The following is a 13,507-nucleotide window of genomic DNA, read 5'->3' as shown; positions in this document are numbered from 1 at the left end:
TTCCCTACAGAAATTGGTATAATGTATTTTTCCCTTAGGATTGCATTGGGCTATAATTATATTAGGCAGGAACAAACCAAGGCTGTGGGCGGAAGTGGAGTCAAATAAAGAGAGATGTACAGTTGACCAACTGAAGGGGGTCTGGGACCCACGCAGGGGAAATGCACCCCGAACAAAAGTACAGAGGAGTACACTGTTGATATGCACAAATGACACTCCGAGACCTTGGCAGTAGAGTAGACCAAGGCTGGGGGAGGAAATTAAGTTAGGAGAAAAAGACTGAGAACAAAATTGTCGAGTACCCCACTTGGCAGGTGAGTGGACCAAGGAGGGGGTCGTCAGAAGAGGTGTCAAACTTTCACCATGGCTTGGGTAAAGGTGACCAGGCCATTTATCCCACATCGCAAGTGTCTGGGAGTGAGGCCTACAACCAAAGATAATGGTCCATCTTTGACCATTGAAGATACAGAAACCATTTTGTGTAACGCTGGAAAGGCTCTGGGGAAAGGTTGAACCCCAAACCTTGTGGAACCTTTGTTTGCTTTTCTAAACCATTTTTTTAACTTTGATTTGCAACTGCAAAGCTGGGCTGCAAGGTTGCAGCCAAAGAACATTTAACTTTTGACCTCATATTAAGTTTAGTTTGTGAGGGACAGGTTAGGATTTGGAAACATGACGGCGACATTCTGACATAGACGGTTTCATCAGCTAGTTCTGTTGAGGCAGGGAAACCCCGCTTAGAGGCAGGGATAGCTAGGATTACCTCCAACCCCCCCACGTTTGTTGCGAATAAAAGTCTTTACCAACCATCATGCCACCCTTGTGTCCTTCTCTTACTTCTAGACACTCATTATTTGTCATGGTTTGTGCAAAGTTTTTGATTCTTACCTTTGTACACAAAGCGAGGTTTGTAAAAAAAAAAAAGCTCTAATACAGCTTTCAATTAGAGAATTCCACTGTGCACATGTGTTCTACAGACCATTCAATAAGGACTGGTGCTGAACATTCTAATGATTTTCGTTAAGTGTTGTAAAGAGAGTGAACGAGACTATACAGTGTACCATAAACGTCATATAAAGGAACATTTGTTATGCATGTTGTATTCTTAGATGGTTATATATATGAGGTCTGGGGGTGTACTAATATTTGTATTATGTACCTGATAATGTCAGTGGCAAAATAAAAGTAAACCTCACTTATTGATAAACATGTACATTTACAGCTTAATTTCTTTTCTCGTTACCACCCCTGTTTAGATCTCCACCAGTGGGGATACCTACATTCCCGATTTCTTCCGACTTGAGCAGCTACAGCAAGAATTTAATTTTCTCTTGCACGAGGAATTTAACAGATCAAAACGATTCAAAATGCTACAGCTCAGGAACCAGGAGGTGCCAGAGTTTAGAAATTATAAACAAGTCCCCATACGTGACCAGGAGATTCCAGAGCGGATCTTCCAGGTGAGTGATAAGGTGGTGGGGGACAGATGTGCTACTGCTTTTGCTCTCCGCAATGGAGCCACCGTACACTGGTAACACTCAGTTAAAAAATGTCCACTCACATCTCTGATCCAAAGTGCGCATGCCAAACTCTGATAGTAACTCAATTTTCTGTTTTTGACTAAATGAATCGGGGTGGGCGTTCAGAATATAAAACTACACTCCACACTCCTCAAGTTGTTCGCATTCAAGGCTTTTCATCAACATTTTTACTTGGCCCATATGGTCTGCAGGTCTATTATGTCATGGTTTGTTTCTAGTGGTGGTGTTTAATGGGTAGATATGTGGATAGATTCTAAAAGGAAATTTCAGGGGCTCCTCCATATACAATACTAGCTGGGGTACCCGGCGTTGCCCGTGTCCTGTTCGAGTGGTGTCTCATGTGCCCTGGAGGATGTGGCTCTTGTCCTCTTGTCGCCAAGTCTTTCTTTAGTTTGCTCTGGAGTCTCATGTGCCATGGAGGATGTTGCTCTTGTCCTCATGTCAGCAAGTCTTTCTTCAGTTTGCTCTGGCATCTCATTTGCCCTGGAGAAAGTTTCTTGTCCTCTGGTCGGCAAGTCGTGCTACTGTTAGTTGTTGTGTTTTAAAAGCTCTTTATATTGATTTTCGCTTTGCATCTGATGGAGCTTCCAAGTGATGTTTATTTTGTGTGCGGCATGTTTCAGTCACTCAATGGCTTCAGCACATTTGAGAAAATGTCCAAGAAAGATTAATTGATTGTGCTCTCTTCTCGTGAATTGCCATTTCCTGTATTTGGAGTGGCATGATAAAAAAAAAATACATTTCTTTTTTTTATTCCCTTTAAAAATGCTTTAATAAACACATTTGAACTGTATACAGTAGTAATACATTTCAAAGGAATAACCAACACATCAAACATTTGGCTTCAGACACTTTTCAAAATGTTGCCTCCTTCTAGTACCTACTGTAGTGAATCTGGGTGAGCATCAGTAAATGAGGGGGTCTACGGAGTGAATTTTTTGCATCCAAACATAGACTAAAATCTTGCCCCAGACAAATGAGGAATCCATGCAAAAGTTGGTTGCACTGGGTTCAGCGATGTGGATTTGTATAGCCGGACTAACATACAGACACGCATCCAAAAATGTGTTTGCATATAAGATTTTTTAATCCAATCATAGACTACGATCTTGCCCCAGACAAAAGAGGAATCCATGCAAAATTTGGTTCAATGGTGTCGATTAGCATAGCCGGACAAACATACACACATACATACATTCCGCTCTATATATAAAGATCAATAGAACATATTTAAACATGTTGGCAAGTGAACAGGAAACAAAAATAAAATAATAAAAAGACAACAATAAGTCTGGATTACACAGAGCCCATATTCCAGGGGCAAAGCAGGACAGAAAGGTAATGTGTATGAAAACTAGTTTCATGTTTAGACATAGGCCCTTAATAGGGGTTTGGCGCTATTCCAGTACGGATTTCAGAGTGTGGGAATCTGCCGCCAGGTTTTATTGTTATGAGACAATGGGCCTCATTAATGGTCGGGCAGTCCGGAAATAACAGTGGCGGTAAACCCGCCGCCACTGTTAATTCCGGACCGCGCGATCCCGACTCCTGCAGGCGGGAGGTGATGTTCCCGCCACTGCCCGCCTACAGGCGGACGTGGGAACACCGGCACCATCACGAGATGGTGCCGGTGTTTCCACTTCCCCATTCCCATGGAGTCCTATCGGACTCCATGGGAATGGGGATTTACCGAATTCCGCCTCCGGTATTCCCGAGACACCAGGGTCGTAATGCCCTGGTATTTCCGGGAGTCACGGAGGCAGAATGGTAATACGAGTCCAGCGGTAACCAGGCGGTTTTACCGCCTCGGTTACCGCCGGACTCGTAATGAGGCCCAATGTGTGTGATTGTTAGGCAAGATTGTATGCAGGACCCTGTGGGAGACTGCACCAGCCTTGTCCTCTTGACAATAGTTAACCCAACCTTTGGTATAAGCATGTACTACACAAGTTGGTAGAGGGACTGAGCAGCCAGGCTTATCTCAAGAGGTGTCAATGTGAGCTGTAGGGTTATCACACAGATTCACAGTGACAAGCAACCAAATAAAAACTAACACTCAAGGTTTCTTGATTAAACAATTATTAATTTATTAAACAGTCAGTTGAATAAGCCTTCTTTAGAAGGAAGCAGTGTATATGTAACACAAACATATACTTCAAAATACACACTCTTAGTTTCTCTAAATCAGCAAATAACGGGATGGAACACAGATTCTTCCTACACCCTGAGGTGACTTAAATATCTAGGACACTGCTGACATTAGTATATCACTGGTATGTTTAGAGCAATACTGAGGTTAAAGAAGAAGTTGAGGAGATAAAACAATGGTTAACAAATATTCTTAAGCAGGTAAGTACTTTTAAAACCCTCCAATGCAAAGTAATTTAACCCTTTCCTGGGGGAAAGGCAAAGAATAATGTCAGAGGTAAGAAGCGTCTTTCAGGGAGCCAGGACAGCCAATGTTAGTTGAGCTAAAGTCTAGGTGAGCTGAAGCACTTCTTGCAGGTAGGTAAAAATTCTTGCACAATGTTTGAGAAGTTTTTGTATAAAAATGAAACCACTGTCGGGCCACAAGGTGGGAGGGCTAAAGCGGCAAGCAACTCTGCAAAGCAACCAGGACAAGTCTCGACTGAGAACCAGCAAGGCTACACAACAAGAGGTAAGTCCTCTTAATTTTACAGTACCTTTGGTTAGAAGAAAAACTGCTTCCAGCTGGCTTCTGTTCCTGTGTAGGTCTGCAGGTCCTGTGTTCCTGGGCCTCAGTCGTGGGGACAAGAGGGAGGACGTCTGGGGACTCCTGCACTACGAATGGAAAGTCGGCGGCAGCAATAGGCAAACTTCTGATCAGCGGCACGGTTTCAGCTCATTGCGGCTCACGCAAGCAGCACCACTGTGGTTCTCAGATACCTTAGTGGACCTTTCTCGCATCTGGGGTCCAGCACTCTGTTGAGGTGGCTCAGGATTGGTCAGTCCTGCTTCATGGGAGTCCGGAGGATCTTCCTGAAACTCGGGTCTGACTTAAAAGAGATGCTGGTGTTCCTCTCCTTGGCAATCTGTTCCTGCAGCAGCAATGGAAGTGCAGCCAGCTCTGAGAGGATGTCCAGACGAGTTCACTTTAGGGTTTATTGGTCCCACCAACCCAAGGGGAGAAGTCGTCCGTTGCAGGGCTTCTCTAGTCGAGGCGTATTCGGAGCTTCAGCATTGCAGCAGGGCTTCACCGGGCAAACCAACGGTCCAGGAGTTGCAGCAAACGTCTCTTCCAGGTTCTTCTTCTGATTCCTTTGTCCAGTGGTCGACTCTGTCTTCCAAGCCAAAAGTCTCGCCTTTTATGCAGGTTTCTCCCATTCATTTGCAGCCTAGCTGTCACTCATACAGCAGGGTGGCTGCCCTCCAAGAACAGCCAGCCGGCCAATCACCATTGGGTGCATTCCTGTAACCAAGGGGATTAAGCACAGGGAGTTTTGGGCACCTCCCTCACTTCCTGCCCCTGTAGACACGCTGGAGCCAGAGGCGGGCTTCACCAGATAATCTTGCCAAAGACAAAACTAACAAAGGGAACAAACCTGGTTTGGCGCAGAGTAAATATCAAGAAGGACCGTTCGAACAAGAAATGGCAAATAAAGAAGACCAGGGCCATTTTGACAAAATGGGCACCCATGGGTGTCTTACTGCAGCTGCAATTTCAGCCTATGGTAAAAACACACAATGGTAGGAAAAAGTAAACCACTGCCACCAGCCATTGATTGTAGAAAGGGTAACGTTAAAATGTTACTTGAGAAACTAGACAAAGGGGATACTAAGTAACCCCTCCAGCACCCTATTGTAAGATAGCGTTTGCTGGGTCTAGAAAGTTACAAAATGTAAGTAAAGTCACTTTCACTTCGCTGCTCTTGGAAACAGTAGTTTCACCAAGAGAAGGTATTTAAACCTTTGGGAAATCTGAAAGACTTCCCTGTGCCACTACACTGAAGGTGCTGTGTGTCACAATGCAAAGATGATGCCTATGGAGTTTGTCAGACTACAAAGTCAAAAGAAACACACAGTCCAAATCACAGAATAATACATGGGAAAAAGGTCTCGCTCTCTCCAGGTTAGAAATTAAAAGTCCTTAAGTCCAGCAAAAAGAGCTGGTGATCTCAAAGGTAGAAGGAAATTAGCACATTTCTGAAAATTCTCCCTACAGTATGTTGGCATGTTTGTGCCATTGCAGGATTTACAATGCGGCTTCAGCCAAGACCAGAGTATAAAAGTATGAATTAATGTCTTGATTTGGGGTTGAATACACATTTAGGGCATTTGCTCAGGACAAAGCCTGTGAAACCTGGATGTAGTGGTCCCCACTGACTGGCAGACACAATTTTGAATCATTGCAACACTGATTGGGGTTTAACCCTAGCCCTCATCCCAATTCTCGGGAGAATAGCTCAGGGGCAACACGCTTGCCTTGGAAGCAGGACGGCGCATAGCAACACAGGTTCAATCCTCAGGGCCGCGCTTAGAATCCCCTGGGTATTAAGCGTGTTATAAATAACCAATTACAATTATAATTGTACCTTTGATGTACCAACTGCGATAGCTGCTCAGCATCAGGACCATCTTCCACTAAGCCATGCACCTAAGCATGTATCCTTTATCACAAAGGAGTCCTGCATTTTGTTGAGAATAAAGTGGTCCAGTTTCTCACCGGCTACCTACTCCTCTGGTGTGACGTGTACTGTGTCCCTACAATCACACATGATGGAGAATTTAACCCTAATGGTTAGGCGATGAGACACTTCTACACCAAGACTTTAGACTTTCCACGTTTGACCCTGCTGTTTTACTGTTCATATAGAATATATCTTTCTTTAAGAGCGTACATTTTACAGCCTGTACCTCTCTATGAACATTCCATAGTTTTCAGGTGAGCAGCTTTACATAAGCTAACAGTAGGTTAGCAGAAGGGGGCTAATGAGCCCAGCATATCTATAGTGGGAAACTACCCAGGCCACCGACCATATGATATAGGGACATTTAACTGGCAGTTCCCATATGACAGAGTCATGTTCTCAGTGGGATCTAAATAGTATACTGACTGTGTTAATCTCAAAGATAAGGCCCGGCTGTGTTCCCACCCAATCATCATTCACATTCATTTCTACATTGCTCAATTATCCAACTGTCGGTTTGTATAGGTCCAATGTTCTAGGACTGAGGACACCTTGAATTCATTGAATTGGAAGAAAGGGCCTGGGTTGTTTTCTGTTTTATGTGTCAGGAGGGAAATGTTGCAAGGCCTCCCTTTGCTTTAGTTTTTCTACCCTGTGACCCGATGCTGTGACACAGATAATCACTCCACAAGAGAAAATGAAAGAATGGGAGAAGTTTCAATTTGTCAAATCACCCTCTTAATACGCCTTTACCTTGTTTAGTATTAGCTCCCACAGTAGATAAGGTCATGCTGTAGCATTTTTAATGGGTTCTGCAGAGAATGCTGGTGAATAAGTGTTTTGTTGCATTCCCCCTAGTTGTCACTCCTGAAAGCCTTTAATTGTATTTGCAATTAATGATCATCCTGTTTATTTGATGATGGTTTTCTTTGCTTTAGGATTATGAGAAGAGGTTGAATGATAGAGAAGATGGCGGCACTGAGGACCAAATTGACGCTCACCGAGTCCTCGTTGCTAAGTATCTGCAAAAGGTGAGCTCTTGGCAAACAAGTCTTTGTCAGAACACAGAAATCTGAGGGAACCCATGTTTCATTTTCATATTTACAGAATTGTCAAAAAGAATTGTAAATGCTGCCTGCCATGTCCATGCACAGCAGCTGACATTCACGCAGATTCCATGGAATCTGCCTGCTTTTTGCTGGGGCAAAAAACAGGAAGATTCCATACGAATCCAAAGCATCCGTGTACACATCTCAATCAGATGCACATGTTTTCACCGCCAGTGTTTTACACTTTCGCACTTTCAATGTGCAGTTTTTGCTGTGGGAATTTTCGATTTTTTTTTTTTTAAGGCCCCGCCAGCCCCCATCTTACCCACGCCAACCACCTTACCCTGCCTTACCACCCCCCAAACATACAACACATTTACATTTTAAAAGAAAAAAGTAGACGAAAACGCCAGTGACGAAAACTACCCATTGAAAGTGCAGACGTGTGAAATACTGGCAGCGAAAACGCAGCAAACGATCACAATCCTGTACGGGTGGAGATGCTGTAGGATTTGTGTGGGGGTGGGAGATACCTTAACCTGTGCCCCAGCTCCAACTTACAAACCCACCAAAATCACATAGTGAGTACAAACCATGGGTAAAACTTTTTACGCATGGTTTGCCTGCTGTTAAGATGGATTTTCAGAAGCAACCCTGTGATGGTGGAGAGGGAAGACCCACTTAAGTCTAAGCTAGGTGACTGAGCACTAAGGCCTAGACTCGGGAGAAGGTGGGGGCACTGAATGGTTCAAGGAGACACACACACACAGTGGCCTCCACTAATATAAATTAGACGGTATATAGTAGGCGTTAAAATACAGTTTTTTTCATTACAAGATGGAAGTAATATCACTAAATCCACATTATGTACCTATATGTATAAATATACATACGTTCACCATGGGATGCTCTTGCTAAAGAGCGCCAACGCTTTACTTTTTAGACAGGTAAATATAGTTCAGGTAAAAACAACAAGTAAACTGTATGCATTGAAGTTAATGATGAAAAGCAAGTACAACCAGTTATAAACCGTTACAGTTCAGAGACTAAAGCTCTCCCTTGTAATATAAGGCCTCAGCACTTAAGTTCTTCCCTGATAAAGATGGTGCGGCGCTGTGCCCTACAAGTCACAAAGTAAACACTTTGTAGGGAGTTGGGAGTCTTTTATAGAAGCAGAACAAGTCTCGGCAAAGCCAACTGGTAAGCTGTAAGTGCTGCAGAAATGCAAGAACAGAGGTAAGCAACGTTCTTTAGGGGAAGAACAAATTGGCAGAAAAAGTCACGATCCACAGCGCTTGTAAGTATAAATTAGACAAAGAGGGTCAAGGCTGCAGGTATCTGGGTAGTGTGGATGTACTGCCGGTACAATTCCACTGAGGTAAGTACAAATGCAACCCAATCAAGTCCCAGTTTCACTGCGCCAAGGATAGCTAAATAAAAATCGGGAGTCCAAGTGATTTGTATGAAAGAACAGCCTTTAAAGTCCAAGCTTTAGTACAAGCAACAGCCTAACACATGTTTCGAGCCTTCCAAAAATCAATGCGCATTGATTTTTCAGTCTGTCTAAACAGCCGACCAGCTTTAACCGCAATGGCGAAGCCTTCAGAGTACTTTTTGGGCATTGCCCCTTCAGCTTAAATTTCAGGCTCTATCCCTATCAAGCCTCAGATGAAGAGCCGTGGAAGGCTCGAAACACGTGTTAGGCTGTTGCTTGTACTAAAGCTTGGACTTTAAAGGCTGTTCTTTCATACAAATCACTTGGACTCCCGATTTTTATTTTGCTATACTTGGCGCAGTGAAACTGGGACTTGTTTCTGTTGCAAACGTTCTTTAGGGGTCCTCTCCCAATACCACCATTTTAGGGGAGGGGATCGTTGGTCATCACTCCACCGATCACAGCCAGGCAGAGGAGACCTATGCAAATAGATATGTAAACTCACCCCCTTTCTGAATCCATTGAGCACTTACTTTGAGTATTGGTTCCTTTTGGAGGGGATACAGGGTTTGCTGCTGCAGAGGTCTCTTCTGGCATCAGGATTGGCGACAGCTAATCAATGATTCTGCACTCTGGGGAGACGATTCCTGTCATTGGATAGCTGGGTGACCTTGGCCCAACAAGATGAAGACCACCACAATTCCGATGACCTCAGGAGACCCCCAGGGCACAATTATGGTGGGCTTCATTAGTGCTATCAGGCAGCGGAAGGCATCACTCATGGCTGAGAGACAGAAGCTGGTCCTGCAAGTCTCCCCTTCGCTCTGTAGGGGGATGTTTCCTGTCTCACAGATTGAGGGACTGCGACCGATGCAACAAAGAGACTCCGGAGGAAGCTGATCAGTGTGCTCCCGGGACACTTCCTACAGCTTCCAAGAGCAAGATCAAGATCCTCGAGGAGAGGTTGGGCCGGATGGGTGTCCGGTCAAATGGTTGAAAATAAAAGATCGAATGACCATTTGATCGAAAGTCAAATGGTCGTTAAAAAAATGGTCGCATTTTTTTATTTATTTATTTACATATTTTTTAGTTTTGTTTGGTAAAAAAAAAAATATAGAAAAAGTGGGGTCAGGGTGAACCCCCCCATAAAAAATAAAAAAAAATTTAAAAAAATGTGACCATTTTTTTCGACCATTTGACTCGCGATCAAATGGCATTCGATCATTTGGTTTTCGACCAAATGACTGGTAACCGCCGGATGTTCGTATCAATAGAGAGATTGAAGCACAAATGAAGGTCTCCGGAAATCAGCACAAAGGTGCATGGCTTTGACTGTACTTTGCCAGAGGCAATGCTGGTTGGCTGCAACAGACATCCTCCACAGGTCTTCAGCTGGCTGCACCTCCTCAAAGGGGTCTTGGCTCCAATGACAATCGGAAAAATAGCTGCAGGAGTCCTCCTTTCATCCAACATTTGACCTGAGGTTGCCCACAAGCCCACCAATGGTAGCATCTGCACCATTCAAATAGGCAGAGGCTGGGCTATCGTGGACATCTTCCGGCCTTCACATCTGTCCAGCAACAAACACAATTTGGACAGGATGTGTACTGGGACCAGACAGTCCCTGCCCCCACATCCAACTACTAACACATACTGTTGCTTTGCCTGGGAAAAGGCTATCCATACATGGTATGGTATGGTATTGTTTATTTATATAGCGCCTATGGAAGTGTAACATGTTTCTGGATCAGTGGGTACAGGAAGATGGTCAAATGACACGTGAAAAACACTTCATGTCTATTTTAGAGTATATTGCATTATAAATGGGATTATGGAATAAAATGCAAAGGTTCAGCTAATAAAAACCACACTATAAAGATATCTGCTGCCACAAGCCTGTCTTGGACACATCAAGCAAGTAACAGAAATGTTACTTAAATCTAAAGACAAAGGGATACCAAGTACCCCTGCCGCATCTCGCCCGAAGGTGATTTGTACAGCTTAACAACAGTAAGGAATTTAGTAAAGGGGAACACGGTCCCTCTGCACTGATCGCTGTAGGGACTCATCAATGCACCCAAAATAGATGAGACAAGCAAGGTAAGTAAAGCTAAAAAAAGCTTTGCTTACCTTCAAAAGTCAGGTCAGGGTTGAAACAAGAGTAAAGTGATGTTTGGATTCTATAGATGTCTATCGAGGGAAAGCACCAAAAGGAAAATCCTTCCAACACCCACGATGATAAAAATGAACCCATTAGTTCTTTAAGGTTACTTAATTTGCTGTAAAAGTGACATTTGTATGATGAAAAGTATAGTGCATTTGGTGTGAATGAAAGTGTGATGCATTTTGTGAAATGTAAAAGCACTTGATAATCAGTAAATGGCATATATGTTTGATGTAGAGGAATCATGAGGTCTAAAAAAGAATGTATACTTGTTTGGTGAAGAGGGACAGGGCACCTTTTTGAGCAGCACCTTTGTTTTTGTGATGCCGCTGTGTATGGGATGCAATTATAATGCACATAGACAGAGCCAGGGGCAGCCTAAACCCAAGCAGTCTACACAGTTGAAGTATTCGGAGAAGTCAGTAGTCTAGTGGTCCTGATGTGTCTCATCTTACATCATAACATTAAAATAATATGAGAGCAAAGACTGAGTTGGAGGCTAAGAGGATGGGAAGGTTACGTAGGTCTATTAGGTCTTGCCTTCCCGTAAAACCAATACTGTTCTTCTGGATTTTCTTTACAAATCTCTTTTAAAAGACATATTACGTTGTGTGCCCTTATTTCCACGTGATGAATATCAGATTTCAAAGGTCAGATTTCAGTTTATGATACTTAATGAAATGTGAGCTTTCCTCCTTGTACCTGTCCTGGGAAACAGAAATGTGTCTGTTTCTTATCTGCTGCTCTTCTGGCCTTCACAGTGCCCAGCTGTTGGCCTAGAGGTGACATTCTGTTGGGCAAGAGGACACTGCTCAAACTTCAATGTTCTCTTCCTTGGTGGCATCATGTGGGTCGTTTAGTGTGAGATTGGGCTATGGGCTTCTAATATATATGTTGCAAAATTATGCAGCAAACATGTGTTACTACAATTCCCACCCCATTCCCAGTATATCAAGTTCTTCCCTGGCTCTATATGTCTATTCTTCCCACTCCCATGTGGCTTTCACTGTCTCCTATGTTACTGTTTTGCAAGCTCACTACCACTAACTTTAGTCCATACCTACATTCAGAGAAGCCTCTCACATTGTTTCCACCCATATGTAGTTTTCCTCTGCACTATCTCTAGCTCACATCTAGAAAGCAACAAAGCGCTGTACAATAAAGGGAGTGGAAGATGTGGGGCATGGTGGGGGATCGTTTTGAAGTGTTGCTTGGAGAGCAGGTCTTTCAGATCTATCCTGATTCACAGGATAGATGGAGACAGTCTGATGTCATCAGGAAGGTTGTTTTCAGAATGTTTAAGCATAGCAGGAGAATGCATGTTTTCTGGTCTTCTCCTTTTTGAACTTCTTCGACTCCAGGCGATATCTTGGATACTAGTGTGTTTACGTTGTTGACTTGACATGGTGATCTTTTCAGTTACATATATGGTGTCTTGAACATTAGAGCTTTGTATGTGATACAGACTGAACTGAGGGTGATGCTAGCTTGGAGAGGTTAATAATGTAGTCCCTTCAGCATGGGGAAAATATGGTTGCATTTTTTCAGTTTTCAGAGGGGACACAGTAGTGGTTGAGACACCTGCAAGGAGGGTGTTGCCATTGTCCAGTTGGGAGAGCCTCAATGTTCGCACCTCCTGGAATTATTTCAAGCTCTCGCTCAGGTTTCTCTCCCCGTTCGCAGTTTGTTTAGGTGTTTTGTTCTTTCCAGGAATTACGCTTCTGTATTGCTCTCTTGTTTTGTTCAAACAGTTTTTCCCTTGATCAAAGTTTGGCTTTTTCAGGCCTCTCCTCTCTCTCCTTTGTAATCCTAGTGTGCTTCTGCCTCTATCTCTATCCGTACCACCATACACCTGAATCTCCATCTCTCTTCGCTCATGCTCTCGCGCTCACTATCTGGCTCTGTTTTTTGTCTCCCATCTCTTGGCTTGTATTTTTCCAATCTTGCTCTTTCCCACTCCCTTTCCACTCTACCCATATTCGCAGGGTCGCTCAGTCCTCTCTCTGCGTTTCCATTATGGATATGTTCTCTCCCTACATTCCAAAAAGCCCTGTCTCCTCTCCTGCTTTATTGACACATTCGCTGAGATTAATCTAGTAGTCTGTAGTGCTTAATGAAAGGTATTTGACCGAATGACTGACTCTCCATCTCCCGGCTCTACTAGCTGTCTTTCTCTGCCTACAAAGCTTGCTGTCTTGGTCCTTCTGATAGCAAACGAAATGCCAACAGTTCATTACTGCTACTTCCACTGTGGTCAGCTAAATCTCCTGAATTGTCAAACATCTTGATTTCCATTCTTGCTCTCAACTGTTTTGACTGCCGCTCTAGCCCCCTCCTGGGCATTCCTCTCTACTCTTTCTTCCCCTCTACAACATTCTTAACTTTGCAACTTTCCCTCGAAACAGCCTCCTTAGGTCCTCTCCAACCTCTGAACTACTCGTTCAAGTGAGCTTACTCTTTATGGAACACTGGTCCTTCTTCAAAATGTCCTCTGTGTATTTAAATCTGTTCATGGGCCGCTCCTTCTTTATCTGGCCAACTGTCTCTCCCTTTACTCCATGCCTCCCCACCGTATGATCATAAGCCTTCGTAAACTGGCAATACGCCCCCACTTCTGCCCCTTCAACGTCATTGCTCCCCATAACTGGAGCTCTCTGCACCCAGAACTC

The 13,507-nt window shown here is 43.7% G+C and overlaps 1 protein-coding gene across 2 annotated transcripts in view; it reads left to right on the top strand.

Moving 5' to 3' along the window:
* CC2D2A (coiled-coil and C2 domain containing 2A) overlaps positions 1-13,507 on the top strand; it is a 1,164,962-nt gene that overhangs the window by 750,796 nt on the left and 400,659 nt on the right. For both annotated transcript variants that reach the window (XM_069631936.1, XM_069631935.1), the window contains exons 20-21: positions 1,257-1,460; positions 7,129-7,221. In XM_069631936.1, coding sequence (XP_069488037.1) covers positions 1,257-1,460; positions 7,129-7,221 — 297 coding nt within the window. The remainder of the gene's footprint in view (positions 1-1,256; positions 1,461-7,128; positions 7,222-13,507) is intronic.

This window comes from Ambystoma mexicanum, chromosome 6q (assembly GCF_040938575.1).
Source record: "Ambystoma mexicanum isolate Mex_15411 chromosome 6q, UKY_AmexF1_1, whole genome shotgun sequence".
Lineage (NCBI taxonomy): Eukaryota > Metazoa > Chordata > Amphibia > Caudata > Ambystomatidae > Ambystoma > Ambystoma mexicanum.
The sequence above is the reverse complement of the archived record's forward strand: the minus strand, read 5'-3'. Positions and strand labels throughout refer to the sequence as shown.